This window comes from Cololabis saira, chromosome 7, assembly GCF_033807715.1.
Source record: "Cololabis saira isolate AMF1-May2022 chromosome 7, fColSai1.1, whole genome shotgun sequence".
NCBI classification, from domain to species: Eukaryota; Metazoa; Chordata; class Actinopteri; order Beloniformes; family Belonidae; genus Cololabis; species Cololabis saira.
This window is the reverse complement of record NC_084593.1, coordinates 8106618-8133459: the sequence shown is the minus strand read 5'-3', so window position 1 is coordinate 8133459 and position 26842 is coordinate 8106618. Positions and strand designations below refer to the sequence as shown.

Sequence of the window (26842 nt, the reverse complement as noted above, 5' to 3'; positions counted from 1 at the left end):
ATGGTGATATTATTCTGACCCCTTTAGCGTTTGTTTCCATTAACCCATTTTAATTTCATCGGCTTGAGCGTCGGCTGCCGCTCAAGGCTGATTTATGGTTCCGCGTTACACCAACGCAGAGCCTACGGCGTAGGCTACGCGGCGACCCTCACCGTACGTGCGCTTCGCCGCGTACCCTACGCCGTACCTTACGGCGTAGACTCTGCGTCGATTTAACGCGGACCGATAATTCAGGCTTCAGTCTTCATCGGTCCTCGACGCGACGGCGGTTCCTCCGGCCTTTCCGGCCCGCCTCTGCAGCGCAACTCCCCCGGGAGATGCGTCTCCTTCTCGGGGAGGCCGAGTCTCCCCGTCCGCCCCAGGTGTCTCGCATGGATCTATAATATTAACGGTATTAAAGGTGTCTCGTCACGGAGCCGCCGCCGGGCAATCACGGGCAATTCACTCGCCCCCCTTCCTTCCCGTCCGCCTTATGGTTCCGCGTTAAATCGACGCACACCCTACGCCGTAGCCTACGGCGTAGGGTGTGCGTCACCGCGTACCCTACGCCGTAGCTCTGCGCCGGTGTAACGCGGAACCATAAATCAGCCCCCGCTGTGCTGTTCTCACGGCTTTAATTTGTAGCGAGTAACGATGTGTCCAATTTTAAATATAGCGGATTAAAAGTACGATTTTTTCCTTGAAAATGTAACGAAGTAAAAGTAAAAGTACAGAAAAATGAAAGTATCAATAAAAGTACAAATTCTCAAAAATCTTACTTAAGTACAATAACGAAGTACTTGTACTTCGTTACTTTACACCACTGCTTAAGAACAATCTTAAGAAATGTCTTAATATCTAAAATTAAAAAGTTCATAAGAAAGTTCTTAAGTGCAATTCCTCAATATTTTCTTAAGAACCGTCTTAACTTTCATTTCTTACGAATTTCGTATTTTTATTCTTATTTTTCCTACTTAAGAACTTCTTAAAATCTGTCAAACATTGCACGCGCCAACAAACAACATTTATAGGTAGTTTGGGTCTTAACCGTCAGTCACTCACTAAACATGGAGAAGGAGAAAAAGAGATGCAGGAACTTTTCAAGGTTATGGTGGGTGAGATTAATGTGAGAAAAAAAATACTATTGGGGAAAATTAATAATAATTAACTACCACGCTAACTAACATGCTAACAAACAGTTAACAGGCTCTTTGTGTAATTAATTACAAAGTATATCCTCAAACTATGACCTACTAGTCTAAAATGTGTTGAAAAAAGTGATATAAGAGGCTTTAACCTTTTCACAGAAGACATTTTAAGACAGGTCAAGGTTGTCTTAAAGTTAAGAAAAAAGTCAAGAACAAATTTGAGAACTTTTATTTCAAGAATACCATTTATTCTTAAGTTTTTTCTTAAGAAGAAACTTAAGAAGAAAGTTGAGAAAATACTTAAGAACTTTTTTGGAGAATATGACTTCTCTTGTTTCTTCTTAAGACTGAACTTAAGAAAAAAATGACACATAAGAAGATTTTTTTTCTTAAGAATGTTTTGTGAATCCGGCCACAGGTGAAGGAAGGAAGCTTAAGGATTTCCTTAAAAAGCTGCATTTCTAAAGTTTGCTTTAAACTTGCTTCACAGCTGAATGTTATTTCAGCGTAATATTGTCATATCTAATGTCTTTCCTCTGCCACTCCTGCACCGTGTCAGTTTTCACCCGCTCTCTGCTATTTCTGATCATGTGCCATGTTTTCTTCCTCCCACGTGACTCTCCTCCTGCACGCTTAACCTCCTCCCTCCCTTTAACCTCCTCTCTCTCTCTCCCACTCGCGCCTTGTACTCTTAAATAGGTTTCACATGGAGTTGTGGTCAGGCCTTGTTTCTCTTGGCAGCGGCATGTCACTGCAGACACTTCCTCTCTGCCTTTCTGGAGGATGAAATGTTTTATTTCTGGTCCAGAGTTTGGGCTCTGCACCCCCAGCAACGTTTGATTTATGTATTATTTAATTTCCTCTCTGAAAATTGGATGCAGCACAGCTCCTCTCTGGTTTTCCTCCCTCCTTTGGGAGGGCTTGATTGTGCTGGTATGGAGTGGCCGATTGTTTGTTTCAGAGAAAACTCTTCATTCAACCTGATTCCCTGGAAAAGAGTGTTTTAATGCTTATAAATAGAACAAATTTGCACACCATCAAGCTCAACATGTGTTTTCATGTTGGTTTTTTCAAAGCCATAATCAGATCAACTTGTTAATCAAGAGAATTAAGATTTGAATCTATTTTTACTACAAAAATTCAAGTTTTTCCTTTTTGTTTATTGTAATAATCTCGACATCTTGACATTTTTGGATCTTTTGTTGGACAAAAGAATGCTCGCCTTGGGCTCGATAACACCACCATAAGAAGCTGTTTGGCTCTGCTTTTTAAGATGAGTCTGAAGGCACGACGCAGAAACGCGTTAATGATGTAAACCCATAAATGTGCTTAACTAGGTATCATGAAGAATAATGTCACGCTGGCTATCTGCCGGCTGAAGCTTCGTAGAAGAGCAGGACGGTGATGCTTGGCATCCAAGTACAGCCCTTAGAATGGATTCAGAGAAAGAAACTCCACCTTTTTGCAGCCAGAGCCAGACCTTTACCTCATAAAGACGACCTCAGGAGAGCTGTTCATACCTGACGTCCTAAAAAATGTGTCTGAGCTGAAGTAGCTTTGCAAAGACGAACGGACCATAACTTTCTGCAGCTCTGATCCAGACCAACGAGCATCTCTTAATGTAGGTTTGATCAGATATCAATACCCCTCAAGGTGACAAAACTTGCTTATAATTTTTGAACATATCTATGTCTGTTAGGGATGGGCGGTATGGACTAAAAAATTTATCACGATAATTTCTGGCATTTATCCCGATAACGATTAAAATGACGATAAAAAAAATACCAATTCAACTTTTTAACTATAAATCTATCACTACATTCAGTCTTTGGAGCCCGAAAACACTGCTCTAAAAGATACTAAATACTACTAAACTACACCAATTAAATTGAATTAATAAAAAACAATTAAATGAGTTACACCTGTAAAACTGTAATGACTCAGTGATGACCTCTTCTAATATAAATAAAATGTGCAAATTAACCTGTGGTTGGAACATGCCACAAATTAGATACTATTGCAATTTTTTTTCGTAATAGTCAAACGTTATATCAAAATGTAACAACCATTTCCTTCTGTTTTTGCAGACTCTGCATAGATAGATGATGATTTGCTCCTCGTCACTCTTTTTAAATCCAAACCAGTTCCAGATAACGGAGCTGGATCCTCGTTTAACAACGAGCTCCTCACTCTCAGATCCACCGTCCGCCATGTTTGTTACACAAAAACATCATCAATGGGAATTTATTGTTTTTACAATACGAATTTACAAATTCTTACCGTGGGGAATTTTTTTGACGGTATATCGTGAACGGTAAAATATTGCCCATTCCTAATGTCTGTAGATGATATTCTGGTATGATAACCTTCCTGAGTGGCAGCTGGATCATAGTTATCAGCTCATGAAGTTACCCACCCCCTTCAGAAAATTACACTTTAGATGCTTGTTTATAAAACTAAGCTGGTTCCTTATCTCATTGTTATGTCCTTTATGTCGTGTATTTTCATGATAAAGACCAGTTTGTGACATTAGTGAATGTTATAGTTTCATAGGAGCCTAATGATGCTCTTCTAGTTTAAGGCTCACAATGACCTGTAACAATGATTTAATATGGCCAGTACTGGAGTTGAGGGGGGATGAGGGGGATGGCATCCCCTCCTGAAATAAAAACGGTCCAAAACATCCCCCCCTGTAAAACTGCCATCCCCCCTTTTCCATCCCTTATGTCATTCCATCAATGAAAGTGGTTTTACTGCTATTTCAACACCAGAAAAATAACTTATTTGAACATTTTTACCAGTTTCAAGTAAATTTTCACTTGAAATAATTAAAAAAATCTGCCAGTGGGACAAGATTTATCTTATTACAAGCAAAAAAATCTTGTTCCACTGGCAGATTTTTCTACTTATTTTAAGTGAAAATCTACTTAAAACAGGTGAAAATTGTTGTTTTTTCCAGTGATGAGTCTTGTTTTAAGTGTAATGAGATTTTCTTACTAAAATGAGACATTTTAACTAGAAATAAGACAAATATTCTTGTTAAGATTGTGAGTTTTTGCAGGGATCCATTTTACTTATCCTGTGAAGGACAGAGTCATATTGATAAGTTCAGAAAAGTGTTTTTTATTGTTGTGTTTTGATGTATTTGATGTAAGCCCAGTGGATATTTAAAGCTTACAGAAGGCTGCATTTAACTGCTGCTATGTCATTCCTGCAGTATTTCTGCAGGTGTTTTGGTCACTGCTATTATTTGTAATATATTATATTATTTGTAATCAGCACAAATTATCTGTCCCCATATGATAAAATCCACCATCCCCCCTGATTCTTTTTTTACAACTCGAGTACTGGTGATCTCACATATGACTGTTAATGCAGAAAAGTGCCTTATGCAATCCAAATTGTTTTGTTTTTTTTTTCCTTTCAGGGAAGGTTTAGCTTATTTCAGCTCATTCAGCCCAGATTTCTACAGCACGCCTCTGTAGTATAATAATAATAATCCAGCTGCTAATCTGTTTTGGTGGGGACAGTTTTTGGAAACCAGAAAGTTGGGTGGAGAAAACACTACCCTTTTCTATACATACAAGACTCCAACGTCTCTGAAAATGGGACTGCATTCTTTAAATAACATAAAAAAACCACCACTCTAAGTAGTGACATCCAATATTAAGACTGGGGCAAGTCAAGACGAAACACAGGAGAGGTTGTTGACTGTTTAAACCCCGGACTCTGACTGCATTTGTCAAAGCTTTGAGAGTAAAACGAGGGGAGATTGGCAGCTTGAATGTGCCGGAGCTTCACTTGCATGCACGGTTCAGGACAGGTGCTTTGCAGATGTCAGGATGTGAGAGGCCTAACCCCCCCCCCCCTTCTCTTCCTAATGTTTCAAGCCAATGAGCAACATGATTTAGGCAGGATAAACACATGGGTCTGTGTTAATTCTGTACGAGGGCTTCCCATCATTCAAGTCCTTTCGCCCCGTCAGTAATAATGATGCAAAACAATGAGGCCATGCATCCCCGTTCCCTGTTTACAAACGGAGCGGGGGGAGCGGGGGGAGCGAGAGGGACACCACGTGTTGAACAATGTGATTTTGTGAAGTTTCCAAGCAACATTCGCAAACAGGAACAGACAAACATCGCAGCAAAAATCAAACTCTAATTTCTTACTTATGTCGAAGCTTAACTTTCGCAGGACATGCCAGCCTTCTAGTCCCCGCAATTTTAGGATTAAACTGTTAATAAATATTATGATATTTTCTATCCCACAGGATTTAAAAAAAAAAAAAAAAAAAGAAAGAAAAAAGAGGAAAATATGTCCATCTGTAACACACAAACAAGGAAGGAAGGAAGGAAGAAAGAAAGAAGGAAGGAAAGAAAAAGAAAGAAAAAGAAAGAAAGAAAGAAAGAAAGAAAGAAAGAAAGAAAGAAAGAAAGAAAGAAAGAAAGAAAGAAAGAGAAAGAAAGAAATGAGCAATAAAGAAGGAAAGAAAAAGAAAGAAAGAAATGAGCAATAAGAAAGAAAGAAATGAGCAATAAAGAAAGAAAGAAAGACAGAAGGAAAGAAAAAGAAAGAAAGAAAGAAAGAAAAAGAAAGAAATGAGCAAGAAAGAAAGAAAGAAAGAAAGAAAGAAAGAAATGAGCAATAAAGAAAGAAAGAAAGAAGGAAAGAGAGAAAGAAAGAAGGAAAGAAAAAGAGAGAAAGAAAGAAAGAAGGAAAGAAAGAAAGAAAAATTCCCTTTGTTTTTGCTTAACTTTCGCAGGACATGCCAGCTTTCTAGTCTCCTCAATTTTAGGATTAAACTGTTAATAAATATTATGATATTTTCTATCCCACAGGATTTCAAAAAAAAAAAAGAAAGAAAAAAGAGGAAAATATGTCCATGTGTAACACACAAACAAACGCTTTGCACACACTCACAAGCCCCCACATTCATCCTGGCCCCGGTTTATGAGCTGTTCTGTGAAGGCGATCAACAAGCCAGTGTTTCCTGGAGTGGGTTCGCCTGTACAGGTTTGAAAAGAAAATACAAAAAAAAAAAAGAAAAACACGGCCACAAAGGCAAACAGGGCGAGGAAAAGAGCCAGTTTGTTTGTAAACGTGAAGACATTCCTGGACCGGGAGTGAGGAGTCCAGCACCGACCTCGATAGCCCTAAACCCCTCCGAAAAGCCGGCCCCCTAAAGAAAAGAAGGGCCCCCTGCGCTCCTGCCACGGAAAAGAAGGGAAAAACTGCAAATGCACATAAATGAGATGTGTGTGTGCGTGCATTGGCTCGGTGGCGAGGAGTGCTGACTTGTGGCAGGCCAAATAAATTGCAGATCTCCCTGCTATTGCAATGCAGACTTTAATTTTCATTCCCCTCATAAATAATGTCAGCAGTCACTTAAATATATGGTGAAGACTGAGGTGATGCATTGCAGTGGCTGCTCTCCGGCGATGTGGGCAAGCTCACAGTTTCTGTCGGAGGCGCTGTAGCCGGCCATAAAAGTCCGAGCGAGCAAACAAACAAGCGACGACGACAACAAAAAGTAATCATAAGTAGCCTCTCGGTTGGAGGACGGGGGTGAAACCTGCTGACTCAGGACGATCGAAACGTCTGCTAAAATGAAAGGGAAAAGTTCTGATGACGAATCAAAAAAACGCGTAAAGTACCGGCAGATATTTGTCCTGACCAAAAAGGGGCCTGGAAATTAAATGTCACCGTTTCAGGGAGCGAAAAGAGCCCTGCAGAGCTCCAGGGCCGTTTTACATATCTTTGGCAGAAAGATTAACGCTAATATTCAGAGTTCGGTCAAAGGGGTGGGGTTGCAGTTTCATAAATGCAGAAGTAATATATTATCTGCTATCCTCAATGAAACATCACATATACACGATAGAAGTGAAGAAAGTAAGTCAATGAAAATAAATGCACTTAAAACAAATACCAAAAAACTCAAATTTAGCCCAGATGAGGTCTAAAGGGCAGGGGCCTCATTTATAAAGCTTGCTTGCGCACAAAACAGGGCTTGAAAGATGCGCAAGCCACCTTCTACGCAAAGGTTTGGATTTAAAAAGAAAAAACTAACCGAAAAATGTGCGTATCTCTACGGCAACCCTGCCCTCCCGTAGGAACTTACTTAAGATATGGGGAACTGGCGACGCAGGCTGTGAGGTGGTGAAATTAAGCCACATTCATGTCATACTCTTAATAATATCATCACATATCACAACATATATCAGACTTATAATATAATAGTGCTGATCGCGTCCTCTGGTGCTGCTGCTGCCACCGCGGTGAGTGGGCTCGCCACCCGTCCCTTGAAATACGCAATTGTTACGTAATTGGGAATTAAAATTTATATAAAAACAGTTTATTCCGTATTTCACAATTGTCCCATGCACGTTTGTCACACACGCACACACTAGTTAAGCCTAATTATGCCTAAATAATGGTTCCGCGTTAAATCGACGCAGAGCCTACGCCGTAGGGTTACGCCTGAAGTTACGCAGCGACGCGCCCTGTACGGTGCGCGTCGCCGCGTAACCTACGCCGTAGGCTCTGCGTCGATTTAACGCAGAACCATAAATCAGCCTTGAGCAGTACAGAGGGGAGGGGAGGAGGGGAGGAGGAGTAGCTCCCGGCCCGTCTTCGCACAGGGTGTCTTGATGATTTGCAATTACAGGCTGAGCCTACTGTTAGTTCTTCAACTGTAAAAAAAAAAAAAGGGGGGGGGGACAAAAACATGAGTTTGAAAAGTGGGGGGGCATGTCCCCCCTGTTCCCAGTGGAAATTGCACCCTTGCGCCTCACAGCGTTTTATTTTCACACGCTTTATTTTATACTATTTATATACTATTTATACTTTTACTGTGACCACCAAATAATGTGGTTTTCCTGTCCTCCACCTCACCCACAACATTTTGATCTCAGTCTCCGTGAAATTTAGTGGCACGGTGGCTCGACACGTCTCATTCATCCTGACCCAAACAGGCTGCAGGAAGCCACTGCGCATGCTCAGCAGGCTCATTCATATGCAAATACTACTTTGCATTACGCTTTTAAGGTAAAAAGTGGGCGTGTAGAGGGCGGGATATGAGGCGGATTCACCTGCGCAACCTTCCGGCTGGACTGTGATATATAAAGAGAACATTGCGTGCAAGTGTGCGTGCACACAGCTTTATAAATCCAGATTTTTTTTTGCGCCCGCCATTTTCGGCTTTTGGGTGTACATGCACTTTTAGTATGAATCCTACACACTCTTTTATAAATGAGGCCCCAGATCATTAAATCAAGTTTAGTAAAGTTTACCAGGAGACAGCTGGGAGAAGCTTCGGCATAGATGATGGATGGATGGATGGATGGATGGATGGATGGATGGATGGATGGATGGATGGATGGATGGATGGATCGATGGATGGATCGATGGATGGATCGATGGATGGATGGATGGATGGATGAATGAGAGTTTTGGACACATTTTCTTTAAAAATAAATCATTATCAAAAACTCTGGGTCAAAAGTGGCTCATGCTCCTCATATAGAAACATTTTCATTAATAACCATTTGTTGCTTTTAAAGAAATCTTGCAAAAAAAGGCATAAAAATACTCTGCTAACTTCTACTTCACAGACAAGCACTCGCGGTCATTAACAGTTAGTAACAAGCATAAAAGAGGCCCTTATTAGTGTTTGATTTAATGTCCTTGTACTGCAGCATGGTGGCAGGATTTTGGTCAGTGAAGCCTTTTTAATGGGCTTATGTAATAAAACCGGCCTTCCACGGCCGGGTTCTGCTCAGTGGGGTCGCTGGCTCGGCCAATGGGGTTCCTCGACATGAAACTGTGGATACAAGAGCAGCCTTTATGCTCCACTGGTCACTGGACTGCACTCTGCTCCCTCGTCACGACTACACCCCACATCACGCTGCTGCTGCTTCAGCATGCTGGATGTACACACTTAACGTCAGAGCTGTCATGTAACAAAGTACTAATACTTTGTTACCTTACTTAAGTAGACGTTTTGGTTATCTATACTTCACTGGAGTAATTATTTTTCAGACGACTTTTTACTTTTACTCCTTACATTTTCACGCAATTATCCATGCTTTTTACTCCTTACATTTTAAAAACAGCCTCGTTACTCTATTTCATTTCGGCCTTTAAAAAAAAACTATCCAGTTAAATTGCTCCATCCGGATAGAGTGAATTTGGTTGTGGTTGTTTCAGATGTTCTTGTCCAGTTTTGTTCTCACATCCGTTCCCTCAGATTCCTGCAACTAAACTTGGATGTACATTCCAATAAAGGTTAGGATAAATGATAACATGCCTCTGAAGTTTGACTTTTTGCACCATTACAATACTTATAGGCAACTAGTCATCATATCTCCTGCTCTCTGAAACACATGTTAATGCTCAATAGTACACATATATGGTTCTTTAATATATTTGCATTATACTAAGATACATTCATTTTCAATGGCTTTTGTCCTTAATGGCTTTTTTCCCCCTTACATTACTTTTACTTTTATACTTTAAGTAGTTTTGAAACCAGTACTTTTATACTTTTACTTGAGTAAAAAACTTGAGTTGATACTTCAACTTCTACAGGAGTATTTTTAAACTCTAGTATCTATACTTCTACCTGAGTAATGAATGTGAATACTTTTGACACCTCTGCTAAACGTAGAGAGTTGCACGGCAGCGCAACCTGAGAGGACCCAACGTTACTGATCCCAGTTACAATAGTAAAAAGATGAAGTAAAGTGTTACTTTTCGGCGTGAGAGTGTACATTTTAATACCACTGCCACGAACACACCGCACACAGAAACCCAAGCGTCCACCCTCCGCGAGCAGAAACCACAAAAAGCACATTGTGACCCTCCCCAAAGCTTTTACATGCATCCGACAAGCATGCAGCAAAGTAGCAATGCAAATATATATTTTTCCCTGCAGCATTTCCCTGGAAGAGGTGAGAAGGGGCGCGAGCCATGAGACAACCTGTTCAGTACGACAAAAATAAACCCTTCTCAAGGTGGAGGGAGAGAAAAAAAACAGCTTTGCGAGTGCTGGCAGCGCGGCGTTCCCAGGTCAAACCTGTCTGGCGTAGCGTTCGCTTCCTACTTCAACAAAGGTGCCCAGTGAGTGTATCAGACGGCCTTAATGAAGGGCTTGTTAGGCCGGCCTACCGGCAGCGGATCCACTAGACCTGGAGTGTGTGTTTACTATCAATCCAGCCTTGTGTCTACAGTGGGCTACGGCCACTCCTCCCCCACCGCCTCACCCCTTCCCTCACGCACAAACAGCCACATTTACAGGAGCAGACTCCCCCTCCATCCCCCTCCATCCCACCTCCATCCCACCTCCATCCCACCTCCATCTCTCCACGAGTTCTGGGGAGATGCACACACCCTCCCCGAGCACCAGCCTCCATAGCACGTTAGTCCACGGGCCAGAACCCAAAATCTCACTGGTCAGTACCACTCAAGGTGACAAAACTTACTTATGATTAAAAAAAAAAGATCCATGTCTATTAGGGCTGTTCGATTAATCGATTTTAAATCGTAATCGCGATTATGTAATTAGAACGATGTTAAAACGTGAAACTCGTAAAATCGATTTTTCACTTTTTTTTTTTTTTTTTTTTTTTTTTTTTTTTAACCTTTTTTACCTGTCTGCACACATATTAATGATTGATACCATATTGATGATTGATGGAAATACCTCTCAATACCTGCGACAAGTGCCCCATGGGAGAGGCTCTTTAGTGTAGGAGGGGGCGTTGGAACATGCCACCGGGCATCCCTCAAGCCAGATGCGATTTTTTTTTTTCAGAGATAAAACTTTATACTTTATTATATTTTTTAAAACTTTTTTTCAACTCATTTTACAGAGTTTTGCACTTTATTCATTCATTTTTGGTTTAATAAGAGCAAAGTTTGCACTTAAAGCCCAATGGGGCAAATGTTCAATAAAAAAACAGCATATTTGAAATCATTTCTTTGCCTTTTGTCAATTCACAAATAATCGTAATCGAAAATCGGATTTTGAGAGAAAAAAATCGAGATTTTATTTTTGGGCAAAATCGAACAGCCCTAATGTCTATAGATGATATTTTGGTATGATAAGCCTTCCTGAGTGGCAGCTGGATCATAGACTGTGTTTACATGCAGTCAATAACCCTTTTAAAACCCGAATATTGGCAATAACCTGAATTTGCACGGCCATGTAAACACCAATAACACCTTTGAATAACCCGAATTTGCTCATATTCGGGTTTTATGAATATGACCCCTGGGTTACTCCTTTTAAAACCCGAATATTTAGTCATGTAAACGCCAAACAGAATATCCCCATCAAACGGAACATGAATTTGTTTTCTGCACATGTTCTTTTCACAAGGAATCCTGGTCTTTTGAGTCCAGGAAGTTCTTATAAACACGGAGAAACGCAAGACCAGGAGGAGACTAATCCCTTCATAAATGTAATGAAGGATATGAACATTTCTGCATTTGTAGACGGTAGAAAGTATTTTCGTTTTGAATTTGGATACAGGAAGAAGAAGCGTAAATGACGGTAATTGCATCATCACGTTCTCAGTGCGTCGCTGGTTTGATCCAGATATCCCAAATGATTAATTACCATGTATACAAGGATAACCCTGTTTGCTCATGCATGTAAACGTAATATTCCGAATGTTTCAGTAACCGGAATATTAGCAATAACCCGAATTTTGACTGCATGTAAACGTAGTCATTGTTATCAGCTCATGAAGTAGTAATTGTCTTTGGTATCATTTTAAAGGGGACCTTCTAAGCATTCATTCAAGCTAAGATGTGAATCTTTCTGACCAACATAGAGGTCACTGCAGCTCTTTAAACTATAAACAACACACATTTTTACACAATTTTCGCCTAAATGATATACTATCTTTTAGCCCTGTGTCATCTAGGAACAACAGAGACACAAAATACCAAAACTGGAATACTCACAGGACCATAAGGATTCAGGAAATGTATAATATACTCGTATTCAGTACTCGAGTTGTAAAAGAAAATCAGGGGGGATTTTATCATATGGGGACAGATAATTTGTGCTGATTACAAATAATATAATATATTACAAATAATAGCACTGACCAAAACACCTGCAGAAATACTGCAGGAATGACATAGCAGCAGTTAAATGCAGCCTTCTGTAAGCTTTAAATATCCACTGGGCTTACATCAAATACATCAAAACACAACAATAAAAAACGGTTTTCTGAACTTATCAATATGACTCTGTCCTTCACAGGATAAGTAAAATGGATCACTGCAAAAACTCAAAATATTAACAAGAATATTTGTCCTATTTCTAGTTAAAATGTCTCATTTTAGTAAAAAAAATCTCATTACACTTAAAACAAGACTCATCACTGGAAAAAACAACAATTTTCATCTGTTTCAAGTAGATTTTCACTTGAAATAAGTAGAAAAATCTGCCAGTGGAACAAAATTTTTTTGCTTGTAATGAGAAGATAAAACTTGTCCCACTGGGAGATTTTTCTACTTATTTCAAGTGAAAATTTACTTGAAACAGGTGAAAATTGTCAAATAAGTTATTTTTCTGGTGTTATTTTTCTGGTGATGACTCTAAATGTTGAAATAGCAGTAAAACCACATTCATTGATGAAATGACATAAGGGATGGAAAGGGGGGATGGCAGTTTTACAGGCTTTTCTTATTCAGGATTTATAAAAACAATGTAAGATTTTGATCGATCAGAACAGCTGACAGTTTGACAGTTTGACATTTCACCTCCACCGTGTCTTCTTTCTTTCAGTTTTTGCCTGGTAGCTTTTGGCAACGATAAACTGTGTTCATTGACGTGATCTCCATTGCAGAATCATGTCTGTTTTTCAAGCATCGCCGCCTGAGGGCCTGAAGATCACGACCAATCGCTGAGGGCTTTCCATGTTTACTGCCATTTCTCTGGATTTTCTCAATCTTATAATAGCATTTTCTACTGTAGTTGATTAAATAGTTTTTGTTAAATGCAGACAAATCAAAATGCATGTTGAAAATCTTTTACCAAAATTAAAACTAAAGTTAGGCTTCTTCTTCAGGAATTAATTCTGTTTTTCTCGTATGGTGTAGAAATATTTAATCTCAGCAATTTTTATGCTTATAAAGGAATATGGCAATTTATTTAACGTGAACACAACTTATCAATATCTTACAAACCTGGATGCTGTGTATCATCGTGTCCTCTGGTTTATTACTGGGTATGGGAATTGATGTCATCATGGCGTTTTGTATTTTAGAAAAAAAAGCTTTTAGACATGCTGCCGTGTCAATGACCCTCAGAAAGATCTGAAAACCTTAAAACAAATCAATTTTAATTAAAAAATAAATAAATAAACAAAAATAAAATAAGATAAATTAAAAAAATAAATAAATAAATAAAAGAAAGAAGAAAAAAAAGAACAAATCAATTTTGGAGAATTTCAATCTATATGTATATATATATATATATATATATATATATATATATATATATATATATATATATATATATATATATATATATATATATATATACATATGTGTGTGGTTGTGTGTGTGTAGCCGAAAGAAGCATGTATTTGTGTCATGTCTTACACTTAAATATCAACCAATGCACCGTGCAGTGCAGAGGGCAGAGCAGCGATCAACAGCTGTTCGGTCCACTGAGCAATTTCAGTTTGTGCACATGGCTGTGCCGGCTACATTACACCCTCCAATACTCATCACATGGCTACCTGGCCCACTTTCCGCCCACCAGTCATCATCATCCGTGGCTGTGGAGCCAAATAGTTTCCTAGCGGCTGCTCTTGCAGGGGGTTGTGAGGCTCCTGAGCTCAGAACAAAGCTGTACGTCCAGAAAGGGTGTAGGGTGGCACGGCTGTGAGAGTGTGCCTGGCCTTCATCAACCATCACCACCGAGTCGGAAGTGACTCACTCCTCCAGCTCATGTCATTTGCTCCCAGAAGTCACCCGTGCTGACTGCAGTGCTCCTCCATGTACAACTGTTGCATAATTCCATCTCAACCATACAGTGGCCGAGACCCGCCATTGCTGCAAATAAAATAAACGCTGCAAACAAAAAGAAACGCCGCTGCAAATAAAAGAAACGCTGAAAATATAAAGAAACCCCGCTGCAAATAAAATAAAAAACGACGGAAATAAAAAAGCCACAACGGAAGTGAATTACCGGGGACTATTTTTGCCAATGCACCGGTGTTTGTATGCGAGAGGACACCGGTGTTGTTGTTTTTATCATTAATAATAATGCCACGAATAATCTAAAGCGTGGGTAACAATAGTTATTTGGATGAATGTGAAGTTGAAGCTGTGTGTCGCGGTCAGGGACTTCTCTCACGTAAAAAACACCAGTGCATCAGCAAAAATTGGCCCCCGGTAATTCACTTCCTTTGTGGCTTTTTTATTTGCGTCGTTTTTTTTTAATTGTAGCGGCGTTTCTTTATATTTGCAGCGTTTCTTTTATTTGCAGCGGCGTTTGTTTCTGTTTGCAGCGTTACTTTTATTTTCAGCAATGGCGGGTCTCGGCCACCGTACAACCGTACTTAAGAGGCGCACCAATGACCAGCGGTGCTTTGTTTACACCTAAAACATCTAAATTGCAGGTTTGAGGAAAATATTTTATCGGAGAGCCCAGTAACAGACAAAAAAAAAAGCAAACGTGAAAAAGTGAAGTTGCCATGCAACTGAATTAACCTTTGAGTGACCTGACTAGTTTGACAAAGGACGAACACAATGTGGAATAAACAATTACCTTTCTGGTGTCTTTATGGAAGCCATTAAAATTCCCAGTTCAAGTGAAGACCTCATTATTCAACAAAAAGACACATGTGGAGGCCAATTAATGACAGAGTTTGGTGGAGTTTGGTGGAGCAGTCTCGGCCTACTCTGATGAATCAAAGACAATTAAACATTTTAAGTTGGTATGAGAAGAATCATATGACACTGGAAGGGCAGCCCTGAACAACATTCTACATTCAACATTCAAACAATGTCTTCAAATATAATATTAGGAATTGGTTGATCGAAAATCAAAGATGTGAACATTGATGTGTATACTATCGATGTGGGGATGAACTGTGTATATTGTAAGGGTTGAATTATATATGTTATATGTTATTGCTGATGTGTTTGTACTTGTGTTTTAATCTTTTTTTACTAGGTACTAGCCTATTATTTCTGGCAGGGGGACTGCCAATGTAAACTAGCCTTTTGGCTACAATTGGGTACATTTACATTTTATTTTATAAAATGTTTCTTAATGTACGTTGTCCCTCTCTAACAAATAAAAATAAACTGAAACTGAAACACCGTCCCGTGTTTAAGTACGGTGGAGGGAGCATCTCAATCTGGTGTTGCTTTTCAGCTCCAAGTAATTATGCACTGTGACGTGTTCTATGAAGACATAAGTATTTGTGGATTATCAGTTCAAGCACTGTTGTGACGTAGATGAAGATCAGGTTACATTTTATCGCAAATGAATGCAGAAAATTCCAATGTCTTCTTGCAGATGCATGTAAATTACACTTCAGCATAAATGACTATTATTGTCGTTAGGTTGGGATCCAAATGTTTTATGCATCCTCACAAAGTGAGGACATTTGTCTTTTAGACGAACAAACCCCGGCTCTGTTCCAAACGTCAGTCTGTCGCTGCAGCCAGCGAGCCTGCAGCCGCTCACATGACCGACTGGAGCGCTCCCTCCGCCTGACAGCTGAATGTCTGTGTCTGTTTCCTGTCCCAGATAACGGCAGTATGCAGAGAGGCCGCCCTCCTGGCCCTACAAGAGGACATCAAAGCCCAGCGCATCCAGGCCAGACACTTTGAAAGCGCCCTGAACGCTGTGAAGCCCCGGATCCCCGACTCTCTCATCCAGTCGTATATCAGCTACCAGCAGCAGCACGGCAGCTCCAGCTTCTCCTGACCACACCGCTGCAGCCGCTCCCTCTTTACCGCCGTCTCTGCAACGGCAGGGAGGGTTTCAGTTGTATAAATGTAGGAATATTGACCCTTTTAAAACAAATATGCAATCTTACACAAGTATTGTTCCTAAACTGTTGCTGCGAAATAAATTCAACTCATCAAACTGTGTTCCTCGTCTTTTTTTTACTGAAACTGTGATTCAAATCAAAACTGGATGCTGGAAGCTCAACAGCCCAAAGGTGTGGTTCAGAACAAGAATTTGATCATAAAATATTGAAAATGTAGATCTGTGTAATGCATTATTATGTTTAAATGCTTAAGTCCTTACGTCCTGGTGATATTTAAGGTCGGTGGTTGCATTAGGTGGCTGTTGGAAGTCAAAACACACTTCTCTTTTAGAGTTAGACTTGTTATTTCACCCATTGTTGGCCACATTTAAAGAATTCCTATATTGTTTGGTGTTTTGCAGCTCCGTTTTCAAATGTGCTTTAACAAAATCTACATATTTTCCATGTGTGGATGTTCAAAGAATCCCTGCAGCCCCCACCCATATCAGGACATAACACTAGAGGTCTGATATGATTGCAATAATGCACATTTTCTATCTTATTATCTTATTATAGCGTTTTGTAAGTGTAGTGCTTAAGCCCTCTAAACAGATTAGTGCATATGTGAGCCTCAGTTTTGCATGTATGGCTTTAAATGATGGGATTAAAGTTGTGCTTCAAATCAAAACTAGATGCTGGAAGCTCAACAGCCCAAAGGTTTGGTTCAGAACAAGAATTTGATCATAAAAATATTGAAAATGTAGATCTGTGTAATGCTTTATTATCTAAAAAATAAGTCCTGGTGATATTTAAGGTCCCAGTTGCATTAGGTGGCTGTTGGAAGTCAAAACACACTTCTTTTTTAGAGTTACATTTATGTCAGACTTGTTATGTCACCTATTTTTGGCCACATTTAACAAAATCTACATATTTTCCATGTGTGGATGTTCAAAGAATCACTGGAGCCCCCACCCATATCAGGACATAACACTAGAGGTCTGATATAATTGCAATAATGCATATTTTTATTTTATTATTATAGCGTTTTGTAAGTGTAGTGCTCAAGAATTTGATCATAAAAATATTGAAAATGTAGATCTGTGTAATGCTTTATTATGCTTAAATGCTTAAGTCCTTAAGTCCTGGTGATATTTAAGGTCCCAGTTGCATTAGGTGGCTAGTGGAAGTCAAAACACACTTCTTTTTTAGAGTTACATTTATGTCAGACTTGTTATTTCACCTATTGTTGGCCACATTTAAAGACTTCCTGTATTGTTGGGTGTTTTGCAGCTCCGTTTTCAAATGTGCTTTAATGAAATCTACATATTTTCCATGTGTTCAAAGAATCACTCGAGCCCCCACCCATATCACTAGACGTCTGATATTGCAATAATGCACATTTTCTATCTTATTATAGCGTTTTGTAAGTGTAGTGCTTAAGCCCTCTAAATGCATATGCATGTATGGCTTTAAATGATGGGATTAAAGTTTGCTGAAGGACCTCCTTGATGCTTCCTTAACTAAACTCATATATTCTGGCGAGCACTGCGTGAATATGCACGGGGAGCAAAAACATTTGGTATATTCATCTAATCCCGTGCATACATGGAGGAATCAGCTCATTCCAGGGATGGGGAGGTTTGCAGGTTTGCAGGTTTGCAGTCCGACCACCAGCAGCGGGATTGCAGCCATCTGTCGCGGAGCTTTTGCTTTGTCACCACGACGCCTTGTTTTTACATCCACCCTCCAAAAAGAGCCGCTCATTATTACTGCCACTTCCAAACTGCGCTAAGCCTCCTATGCTCTTTTCTGTCGTATTCTCTCTTTTTTTTCTTTTTTTTTTTCAGGCATTTACTGACCCGCAAAGGCACCGGGGGTCATTCAAGCTATTGATTTTTCCATTTGAATAGGATAAATTGACTTTGTATTGAACTTCCTTTTCTCATGGATCCGGATGTGGCGCATCCGCGACACCAATCAAACCAGACAGTCAGGAACAGAGAAGAGAAAGGAGGGGGGGGGTTCGGGGGGGCCTCCCCCCCTGGCTGCAGGGCTGCTTTTTTCTTAAGGTGGTCCGAAAAAAACAGCCATCTCTCTCTCTCACACACACACACACACACACACACACACACACACACACACACACACACACACACACACACACACACACACACACACACACACACACACACACGCACCATAGTCATGCAAAATGAAGCTGCTCCAGCTCTGATGCGTAACTTCCATGTCGGAGCGGCCGCTCTCTCTGCTCTCTCTCCGTCACACGTTTGATTTCCTCCGATGACACGCGTGAATGCGTAATGGGAACATTCCGGAGAGGACAGAAGACATCCTGTTGATGTTTCCTCCCCAAATTGTCTGGACAGTCAGTCACACAGCTGTCCAGAGTAGGCGAAGGTCGGAGAACAACGCGGCCTCTTCATGAAACTAGTCAACTTTTAGAAAATATGAGTGGAGAAAGCAACAGTACGTGTGCAAAAAGTCCTGGGCAGCCTCATAGGGCACTTTTATTTAATGCATTAATTTAGTTTTAAATCCATGTCATCACTTTATGATCCAAACAAGACTAGACACATCATCAAAACAAGGTTTGTGTCGTTGAATTGTAGGGACACTTAGAGACTTCTGCAGAGAAACACTTTATATAACACTTTATATTTAATCCAACTCTCCCTTTCCTGTTATACTATAATGGTTTGTTTCATTTGTACTTGAAAGTTGGGATTTGGATGCCTGAAGTTTGAATTCCTATACTCGGAAAGTCAAGAGAAGCCTCATCTACCCCGTCTGCACAGCAAACTTCCAGCTAGTTTTACTGTTTATAATATGTAAGTATAGTTTTATTCACAATAATCCAGGCATGCATGTACTGTTGTACGTTTGGAAAGGTTCTTGGTGGACAAGCGTCTGGCCTTTTTTCTGACTTTGCAACTTGAACACAGACACTTCGGGTGTGACGGTACAATCATCCAACAATAAGTAATGTCTAGAAAGTTTCACTTTCTGATTTAGCAACAGGAAAGTGGTCAACAGGTATGACATAACAGTGAGTGCCGACTTCTGAGTGAAACAAAAACCTCTTTTACCAGCATGGAAGCCACTAACTTGACTGTTTAAGACAGTTCTTGCTTATTTCATCCCCATAGTCACAAATATACACACCACTGTGTTACTAAACTATCTACATGGTGCACATTAGAGTTGGATTAGAGTTGCTAACAGGTTTGCAGCAGCAACACCTGGTCCTGCCAAAGTCTTGGCAACTAAAACAGTTCAGATGTCATTTTGAAGTTTTGAACCACATTCAACCTAGAATGATGCATTTACGTTAACCGGCTATTATGCACTTGTGGATGGACGGAGGTGTCTGACTATTACAGCCTACAGTTGCAGTTTCCTGTGGGTCAACCTGGTATTTTAGTAGAAACAGGTGATTTGACCTTTTATGGTCTGAAGCATTCAAATGTGTTCACAAAATGCCAAGAAGGAAAGACATAAGCACTGGCTATGTCAATTTGTAAAGGGTTAAAAAAAAAACATTTCATTACAGTAAGGACTTTTAGTTCATTGAGAAAGATTATTCACAAGTGTTTTTTTTTTGTGGTTTTGTTTTCACACAGCAGTGGCGTGAATGACAAATCAGTCAGAGTACAGTTATATAAATAGACCTGGGTGTTGATTACATCTAGATTAGTCACATCAACCTTTTATTCTCATCATTATTCATAGCTGCGAAGAGCGGAAACGAGTTGCTTTCATCACACAGCCCTATCTCCTGCAGAGAGGAGGGGGGGAAACACAGAAACACGAGAGAGAAGCCGTTCCACCTTAACAAGCGCACACATCTCTATCGGCCGGCCTTCCACATCTGCCCAATGAATCAGGAGCGGATGCTATGTATCCTTTTTCAGTGTAGTGAATGGCCAATGGGAGTTGGCTTGTGGAGCAAACACTGAACCCTGCGTTCCCATTCATTCAGTGCAAAGCAGGCCCGCAGAGCTGGAGGAGGGAGCGCACCGCAGTCTGGCTCCAACAGTCCCTGCTTTTTCCTCGGGTTTTGTTCCGTGCGCCAGAGCGCAGTAAGATTCCCCGCAGCTCCTCCAGCGCAGCTCCCTGGATCTAAAAAAAACCTGCACGTGTTTGATTCTCCCGACTTTTTCTTCCTTTTTCCGCGACATTTTCAAGCGGTTTTTGTAAATTATTACCATTTTGACACCAACTTTTGCACGGGACTTCCAGAAAGTCGGGCCGCGGATCGCGGATCGGCCTCCCCGAGTGCGCAGCAGCTTTCCCCGGGTCCACTCCGCTACTGCTCCCCGCTCCTTCATCAGAAGCTCCACCGTGGATTTATCTGTCGGGACAAATGCACGCGTCCACCGAGAGAGACTTTTCTTCCCAGCAGAGCAAAACAAGGGAATAACGTAAAAAGGGATACATAAACGCGCACCTTGGATTAAAAGGCTGAATGTTATGCGTTAGATCTCAAAGTTTTTGGACATTGCACCCTTTCCTCTTCTGGTGGAGTTCTGGTACATTCTCTGGTTGATGGATTATGGATGTTTGCATATAGGTACGCACCTCTTAAACCATTTTTAATCTTGTTTTACGCATTTTAAGTGATCTGATTTGCAACTTTCCTGCAGCTATATGAATGTTTGGGTGGAAAATCTCCCATATTGCGTGTTTTACGCGAACAAAACGCTCATATTCCTCTCGATCGGTTGACGGGTCTCCATGCCCGTGCGTGAGAGACTCCCCTCCCCCATGCGCTTGTTTTCATTCATAAGTTTCCCTATCTATCCGGACGCGTCCTGTCTCCTGTGATGTGTCTCGATCTCCTACTGCGCGTTTTTTTCTTCTTTAAAACCTGATTTCCCGAGCGCGCAACAGCGCGTTTCGTATGTGTCCATTTTTATTGCGCGTCATTTGACGCCAAAGTATCGAAAGAGTTTGTTTGTTGCAAAAAAGCTGCAAAAATCGATGGCTTTTTTTGGCTTTGACTGGCCGTTTATCCCCGGGACGGTCATGCTTCATGCCTGTCTGGTTTTTCTGGCCCCTAAAACATCCCAGAACAGTCCGACTGCAAACCCATGACAGCGTTTATGGCCGTTGGACAAATATCAGAGCAGAAATCCGCATTTGTTATAAATTGCATTTTCCTTTTCTGTAAGAATATCCCCGTTTTGCTTTTAAAAGTGTCATTTCTTAAGCATTTTATCAAGTGATCTGACATTAGTCTCTCCCTTCTTTTTTTTTTTTTAGTCCTACTTTTGTCCCCGTTCGCCTGAACTCCCTTCTGGTTTAGTAATAGAATACTAAGTGAGGCAGCTCATTTAGTTGCCTTGGATCGTGTCCTCATTTCGTCGCCGCGGTTGCATTTAAATGTTAACTAGTCATACAAATGTAAATGAGGAGGGGAAGTGTTTGCAGGCCCTGCTGAAGTTTAGGTGTCCGGGGACTGGGGAGTGAAGGAAGGCACAAAAAGTCTCGTTAATTGTCAACTTTTCCTGCCGTGCATCGCTTAACTTAACTGGATCAGATATGTGTTCTTATGTTGACCAGGTGAAAACAGTCTTCAAAAGATCAGATATTCTACTATTATGCTTATTTATTGCACAAAAGCTATTACAGTCCGTGTTTTCTTTGGTTTCGGAGCTGAAAATAGCCCCTTTCCCGTCTGTGTAGTGTGTTTTTTCCAGTTCTGCTGCGTAAAAACCCTCCCTGATCACGTCCCCTTGTCTCTCCTTTGTCTCTCTTGCCCCCTCTGGCAGGTTTTCCGATGCATGTCCATGGTGAATGTCGGAAGTGGTGATCCCCCCAGATGGAGCTCCAAAGTCAACATGGCCCTGGCGGTTCATTAGTGGTGATCCAGCAGCCTTCCCTGGAGAGCCGGCAGAGGTCGGATTACGAGCGGGAGCTCCAGCATGCTGCCATTCTCTCCCTGGAACAAATCAAGGCCATCCGCTCCAGCAACGAGTACACGGAGGGGCCCTCGGTGGCGCGGAGGCCCCCCGCGCCCCGCATGGCCCCCAGGCCCCAGGACAAGCAGGAGAGGACTCACGAGGTCATCCTCGTCAATGTGAACAACAACTATGAGCGCCGGCCGCCGGGCCTGCAGCACCACCACGTCGGGGTGGTGGCCGGATCCGGCGGACCCCGGGCGCCGGGGCTCAGCCGCTCCACCAGCACGGGCAGCGCCGCCAGCTCGGGGAGCAACAGCAGCGCCTCCTCCGAGCAGGGGCTGCTGGCGCGCTCGCCCCCCACCCGGCCCGTCGGCGTGAGCCTAGCGAACCAGCACCGGCCTGTCCGGACTCAGCCCAAGCCCAAGGCCCTGCTCCCGCAGCCCCAGCAGGGACTACACTTCCACCAGCCGCCCCTGGAGGCGCCGCTCAAGCCCCACCACGGCAAAGGGAAATCAGACTTCTCCACAGGCTCCGGCCTGGACGCGGCGGCCGCGGCCGGCCACCAGTTCATCTGCGAACGCTGCGGCAAGTGCAAGTGCGGCGAGTGCACGGCTCCCCGGAGCCTGCCCTCGTGCCTGGCGTGCAACGGCCAGTGCCTGTGCTCGGCGGAGAGCGCGCTGGAGCACGGCACGTGCATGTGCCTGGTCAAGGGCATCTTCTACCACTGCTCCAATGACGATGAGGGGGACTCGAGCGCGGACCACCCCTGCTCGCTGTCGCGGTCCCACTGCTGCTCTCGCTTCCTGTGCATGGGATTAATGTCGGTACTCTTCCCCTGCCTGCTCTGCTACCCGCCCGTCAAGGGCTGTCTGAAGGCATGCACGGCTTGCCACGACAGGGTTAACAGGCCCGGCTGTCGCTGCAAGAACTCCAACACTGTCTATTGTAAACTGGAGAGCTGGGCCTCGCAGGCCCAGGAGAAACCTTCCTGAGGGGTTTCTCCCCAGGGCGTGTGGCGCGTGCACAGGAGAACGGCTTATGTGACCTGGATCATATGGGGACAATGACAAAAAGATGATGATGATAGTCACAAATAAATGTTTATCAAACATTCTAAGCACCTCCCACCCAAACCCAAACCCCCCTCCTGAAAACCTACAGAGCTAAGCAAAAGGAGGAACGAAAACCACTCTATTGTTTTTTATTTTTTTATTTCCCTGGATCAGGACCATGGCATTTGCAGACCAGTGTTTGCCTTAATTGCTTCCTTGTCTGTCCTCAGCTCCTCATTAATATATATATGCATATATATATATATGTATATATGTATATATATATATATATATGAGACCATTTTCTTCCGTTTTAGCTAGGCAGTCTCCTCTGGGTCTGTGTGCTCCTGGTGGGAGCTGCCTCTCACCAAATCTGTGAAGGACGATCTACTAAAGGGCAATTATGTAGCTGTTACCTGGTATTCATAGCAAGCAGGTTTGTTTGAATTTATTGGTTGCTGCCACACTAAAAACCGTGGTATCCTATGATCATGTTGCATTAACGAAAGCACATCCATCTCATAGTATTTTCTCCACTCGGATATGTTTCTCTCTCCACCCTCTGAATTATTCACACACAGTCTGTGTCATTCATTCTCCCATTCTTTTGGTTTTGTTTTTCCTTTGTTTTTGTTTTTTTTTTTTGTGTAAATTGTATGCTCAAAACCCCATAAGAGGAATTCTGGCTATTTTTTAAAAAGAAAAAAAAATGTCTGTTTAAACATTTTTTTTTTCGTTGTAAAAAAAATATTTATTATGTGAAGCTCTATTATTTTATGATATTTATTGCAAGAGACAGTCTTAAATTTACTCATGTCTGAATATAACAATATCAAATACTTACTGAAAAATTAAAGGGTGGCACAAAAAAGAAAACTATGTTAACTTTAATGCAGAAAATATATTAATTAATGAAAGAACTGGTGCTTGTCTGGTGTCTTGATTGCTCTGCGGCGTGGCGGTTGTTTGCCCCAGGAATGAGAGATTAAGGTCTGTTTTCTTGACTCTGAGCAGCAAATCACTCTGTTTCATGCATGTGTGTGTGTGTGTGTGTGTGTGTGTTATTGCTGGGTGTGGAATTCCTAGCAAAAAAAAAGAGAGCAGAAACAGCTTGTAGATCAAAATGTGACTGTTTACATTCTTTTAAGGGTTTCTTTGCTGCGATTCTCCTCAGAAAGCCTGAAAGCTAAACAACCCCGGTCATTGACATGATGAGCCCCGGAGCTGCTAGCAGCGTTTCCATGAGTTATGCTCATAGGAAGCAGCTCTGCGTCCCGCCCCCCCCCCCCTTGCTCCACGCACCAGCCACGAAGTCACCACAAAACTATGCACCGCACTTTTTCTTTTTCAAATTCCCCGAGCTTTCAAGCACAGCGAGAGATCAGGATGTTCCCAATCTCCCAAATGGTCTCCCAAACTTGCTAGCAGGCCCCCAGAGGTTGGCGCCTCGGCAAACGACGCCGGGCCATTACGAGGAGCCACCTGTTCAAAGATAATAAACCGAGGCTATCAATGCTCCGACTTTTTACGGCATGGTTCCTGCACTAAAGGTGATGACAGGGGCCGAGCAACAACCCCCCATTTCCTCCATTTGGCTGCTTCTTTTTGTTAGCAAATTTATCACTTTGGAAGTCCAATGACCCCCAGAGCAACCGATGACACCCACGCTCTTCCCCATAGTTGGAGAAATAACAGGAATAATCGTTCAGTTGCGGCTACAAGTAGGGCTGGGGATCGATTCAAATGTCAAGAATCGATTCGATTCCGATTCAGAATCGATTATCAAGATTTGATTCGATCCGATTCCGATATTGATTTGGGTTAGTGTTATTAAAACTGTTTTTTGAGCTGTTGCATGAATTATATGACTGTAGTTATGCAAAATATTACTACTAGTATTATATTGAGATTAAACAGCAAGTATTGCAGCTAATGATGCTGTAAGGACCAATCAGCTCCCAGAATGCTGATAGAACTGCTTTCAGAAACATCATGTGGGTCAGAATTACCAAACAGATCCAGGGAGGAAACAGAGGACGAAAGAAATCGCTTTTATTTTTTCCCACATTCCAATTTTTTTGTTCCATTTTCGGTCTATTTTGGTTTTTTGATTTTTGAGCATTTGGTTTTTAGCATTTTTTGCAAATGTAACCCCAAGACAGTATATAAAGTAATGAAATATAGACAATTTACGCAATTATAACCTAACACTTTAATGTTTTCATACCTTTAAACATATTTAAAGGCAAAAACATGGCATTTTTGGGGATAAACCAAAAAATAACCAAAAGTTGTAATGTAATGATGAAAAGAAAAAAAACATAAATAAATGAATTAAAAAAAACAAACAAAAAACCCCAAAAATTAAAAAAAAAAAATCGATCTTTAGACATATGAATAGATTTTTAGGAATTAATAGGAGAATCGATTTAGAATTGGGAAATCGATTTTTTCAACACAGGCCTAGCTACAAGCACCAAAATTGGGACATATTCTCCTTAGGGGTTGCTCTTTTGATAAAACCATTGTGCAAAAAAACAAAAAAAAAACAAGATGGCGGCGGATGGCTGCCATCGAATATACAGTAATATTTCATTTCGCAATAAAATCCAATAGAGTTGTCCTATTGGAATGATGTTGGTGTCAAATCATAACCTTTTCACTATGTAGAATCTAAATTTGGACCCATGGACTTACACTTTGGCTTCCTTGTAGCTTAAATCAGTCCCAGAATCCTAATATTCTGCAAAATTTGAGTTTTTTTTGTTATGTTTGACACTGGATAAAGGAATGGCAGTGTATACTTTAGTATTGTTAGAGGTTTTGTGTGGGTTTTTTTTTTTGGCACAATGGTTTTTATCAAAAGAGCAACCCCTAAGGAATATATGTGCCAATTTTGGTGCTTGTAGCCACAACTGAACGATTCACCTGTTTTTCTGCACTGCGGCGTTGGCAACAACGCTGGACTACTACACTTATTGTGTTTAAAGCTCTATAATTAAAACTTTTAGTTATGAATGAGGCATAAATAGTCCCGTTTAAATGTTTTTTAGTGACGCTTAGGCTAATTTTAAAACCTGAGCTAAAAGGAAACGTCTTTTCTAAGACTTTTTCCCCACGTAAACTACGAGTCATCCCTCCAAATGGGCCATCTGTACCCGGTTCCCTTTTCTTTTCCTGTTTGCTGGAATGTACTTTTTGTTACCTTGAATAGTTAAGACCCAGATTAGCAATTTGTCCATTTCCTGTTACCTTTCAGGGCTGCAATCTGAGCCCCGTTCAGCTTCTGGTTCCTGGATCCCAGCAAACAATAGGAGGCCTCTTTTTTTTTTTTTTTCTATTCCAGGTTTCAGTGGAGTTTCCTCTGCATGGATAAGGGGGTGGGGGGATCTCAACTGTATTCAACACACACTGAACAGGAAGCCAGTGTTTACTTGATATTTTCCAGCCTAGGCCAAAAAAGGAAACAGATTCTACTCCCACTCTTTCTTTAAAGTCTTTAGTAGGACTGTGATCTAATCATCTGAGGTATCTAAAATAACATTTCAGGGCCATTCATTATTTTTTCTTCCCTCAGTTGCTGTTCCACGTGAATGGCTCTGCAACGGCATCACATTTTACACATATATTTATTTATATATATATATATATATATATATATATATATATATATATATATATATATATATATATATATATATATATATATATATATATATATATATATATAT

The 26842-nt window shown here is 41.2% G+C and overlaps 2 protein-coding genes across 2 annotated transcripts in view; both read left to right on the top strand.

Annotated features, from left to right (window-relative positions):
- Nucleotides 1-16237, top strand: part of afg2a (AFG2 AAA ATPase homolog A) — a 354383-nt gene extending 338146 nt beyond the window's left edge. The window contains 1 exon segment of the mRNA XM_061724760.1: nucleotides 15910-16237. Coding sequence (XP_061580744.1) covers nucleotides 15910-16089 — 180 coding nt within the window. The 3' untranslated portion in view covers nucleotides 16090-16237.
- Nucleotides 16238-20057: 3820 nt separating this feature from the next.
- Nucleotides 20058-25210, top strand: spry1 (sprouty homolog 1, antagonist of FGF signaling (Drosophila)). The gene is made up of 2 exons (XM_061724759.1): nucleotides 20058-20726; nucleotides 21928-25210. The coding sequence occupies exon 2, from the start codon at nucleotides 21978-21980 to the stop codon at nucleotides 23049-23051; it is 1074 nt and encodes a 357-aa protein (XP_061580743.1). The 5' UTR covers nucleotides 20058-20726; nucleotides 21928-21977; the 3' UTR covers nucleotides 23052-25210.
- Nucleotides 25211-26842: the final 1632 nt, after the last annotated feature.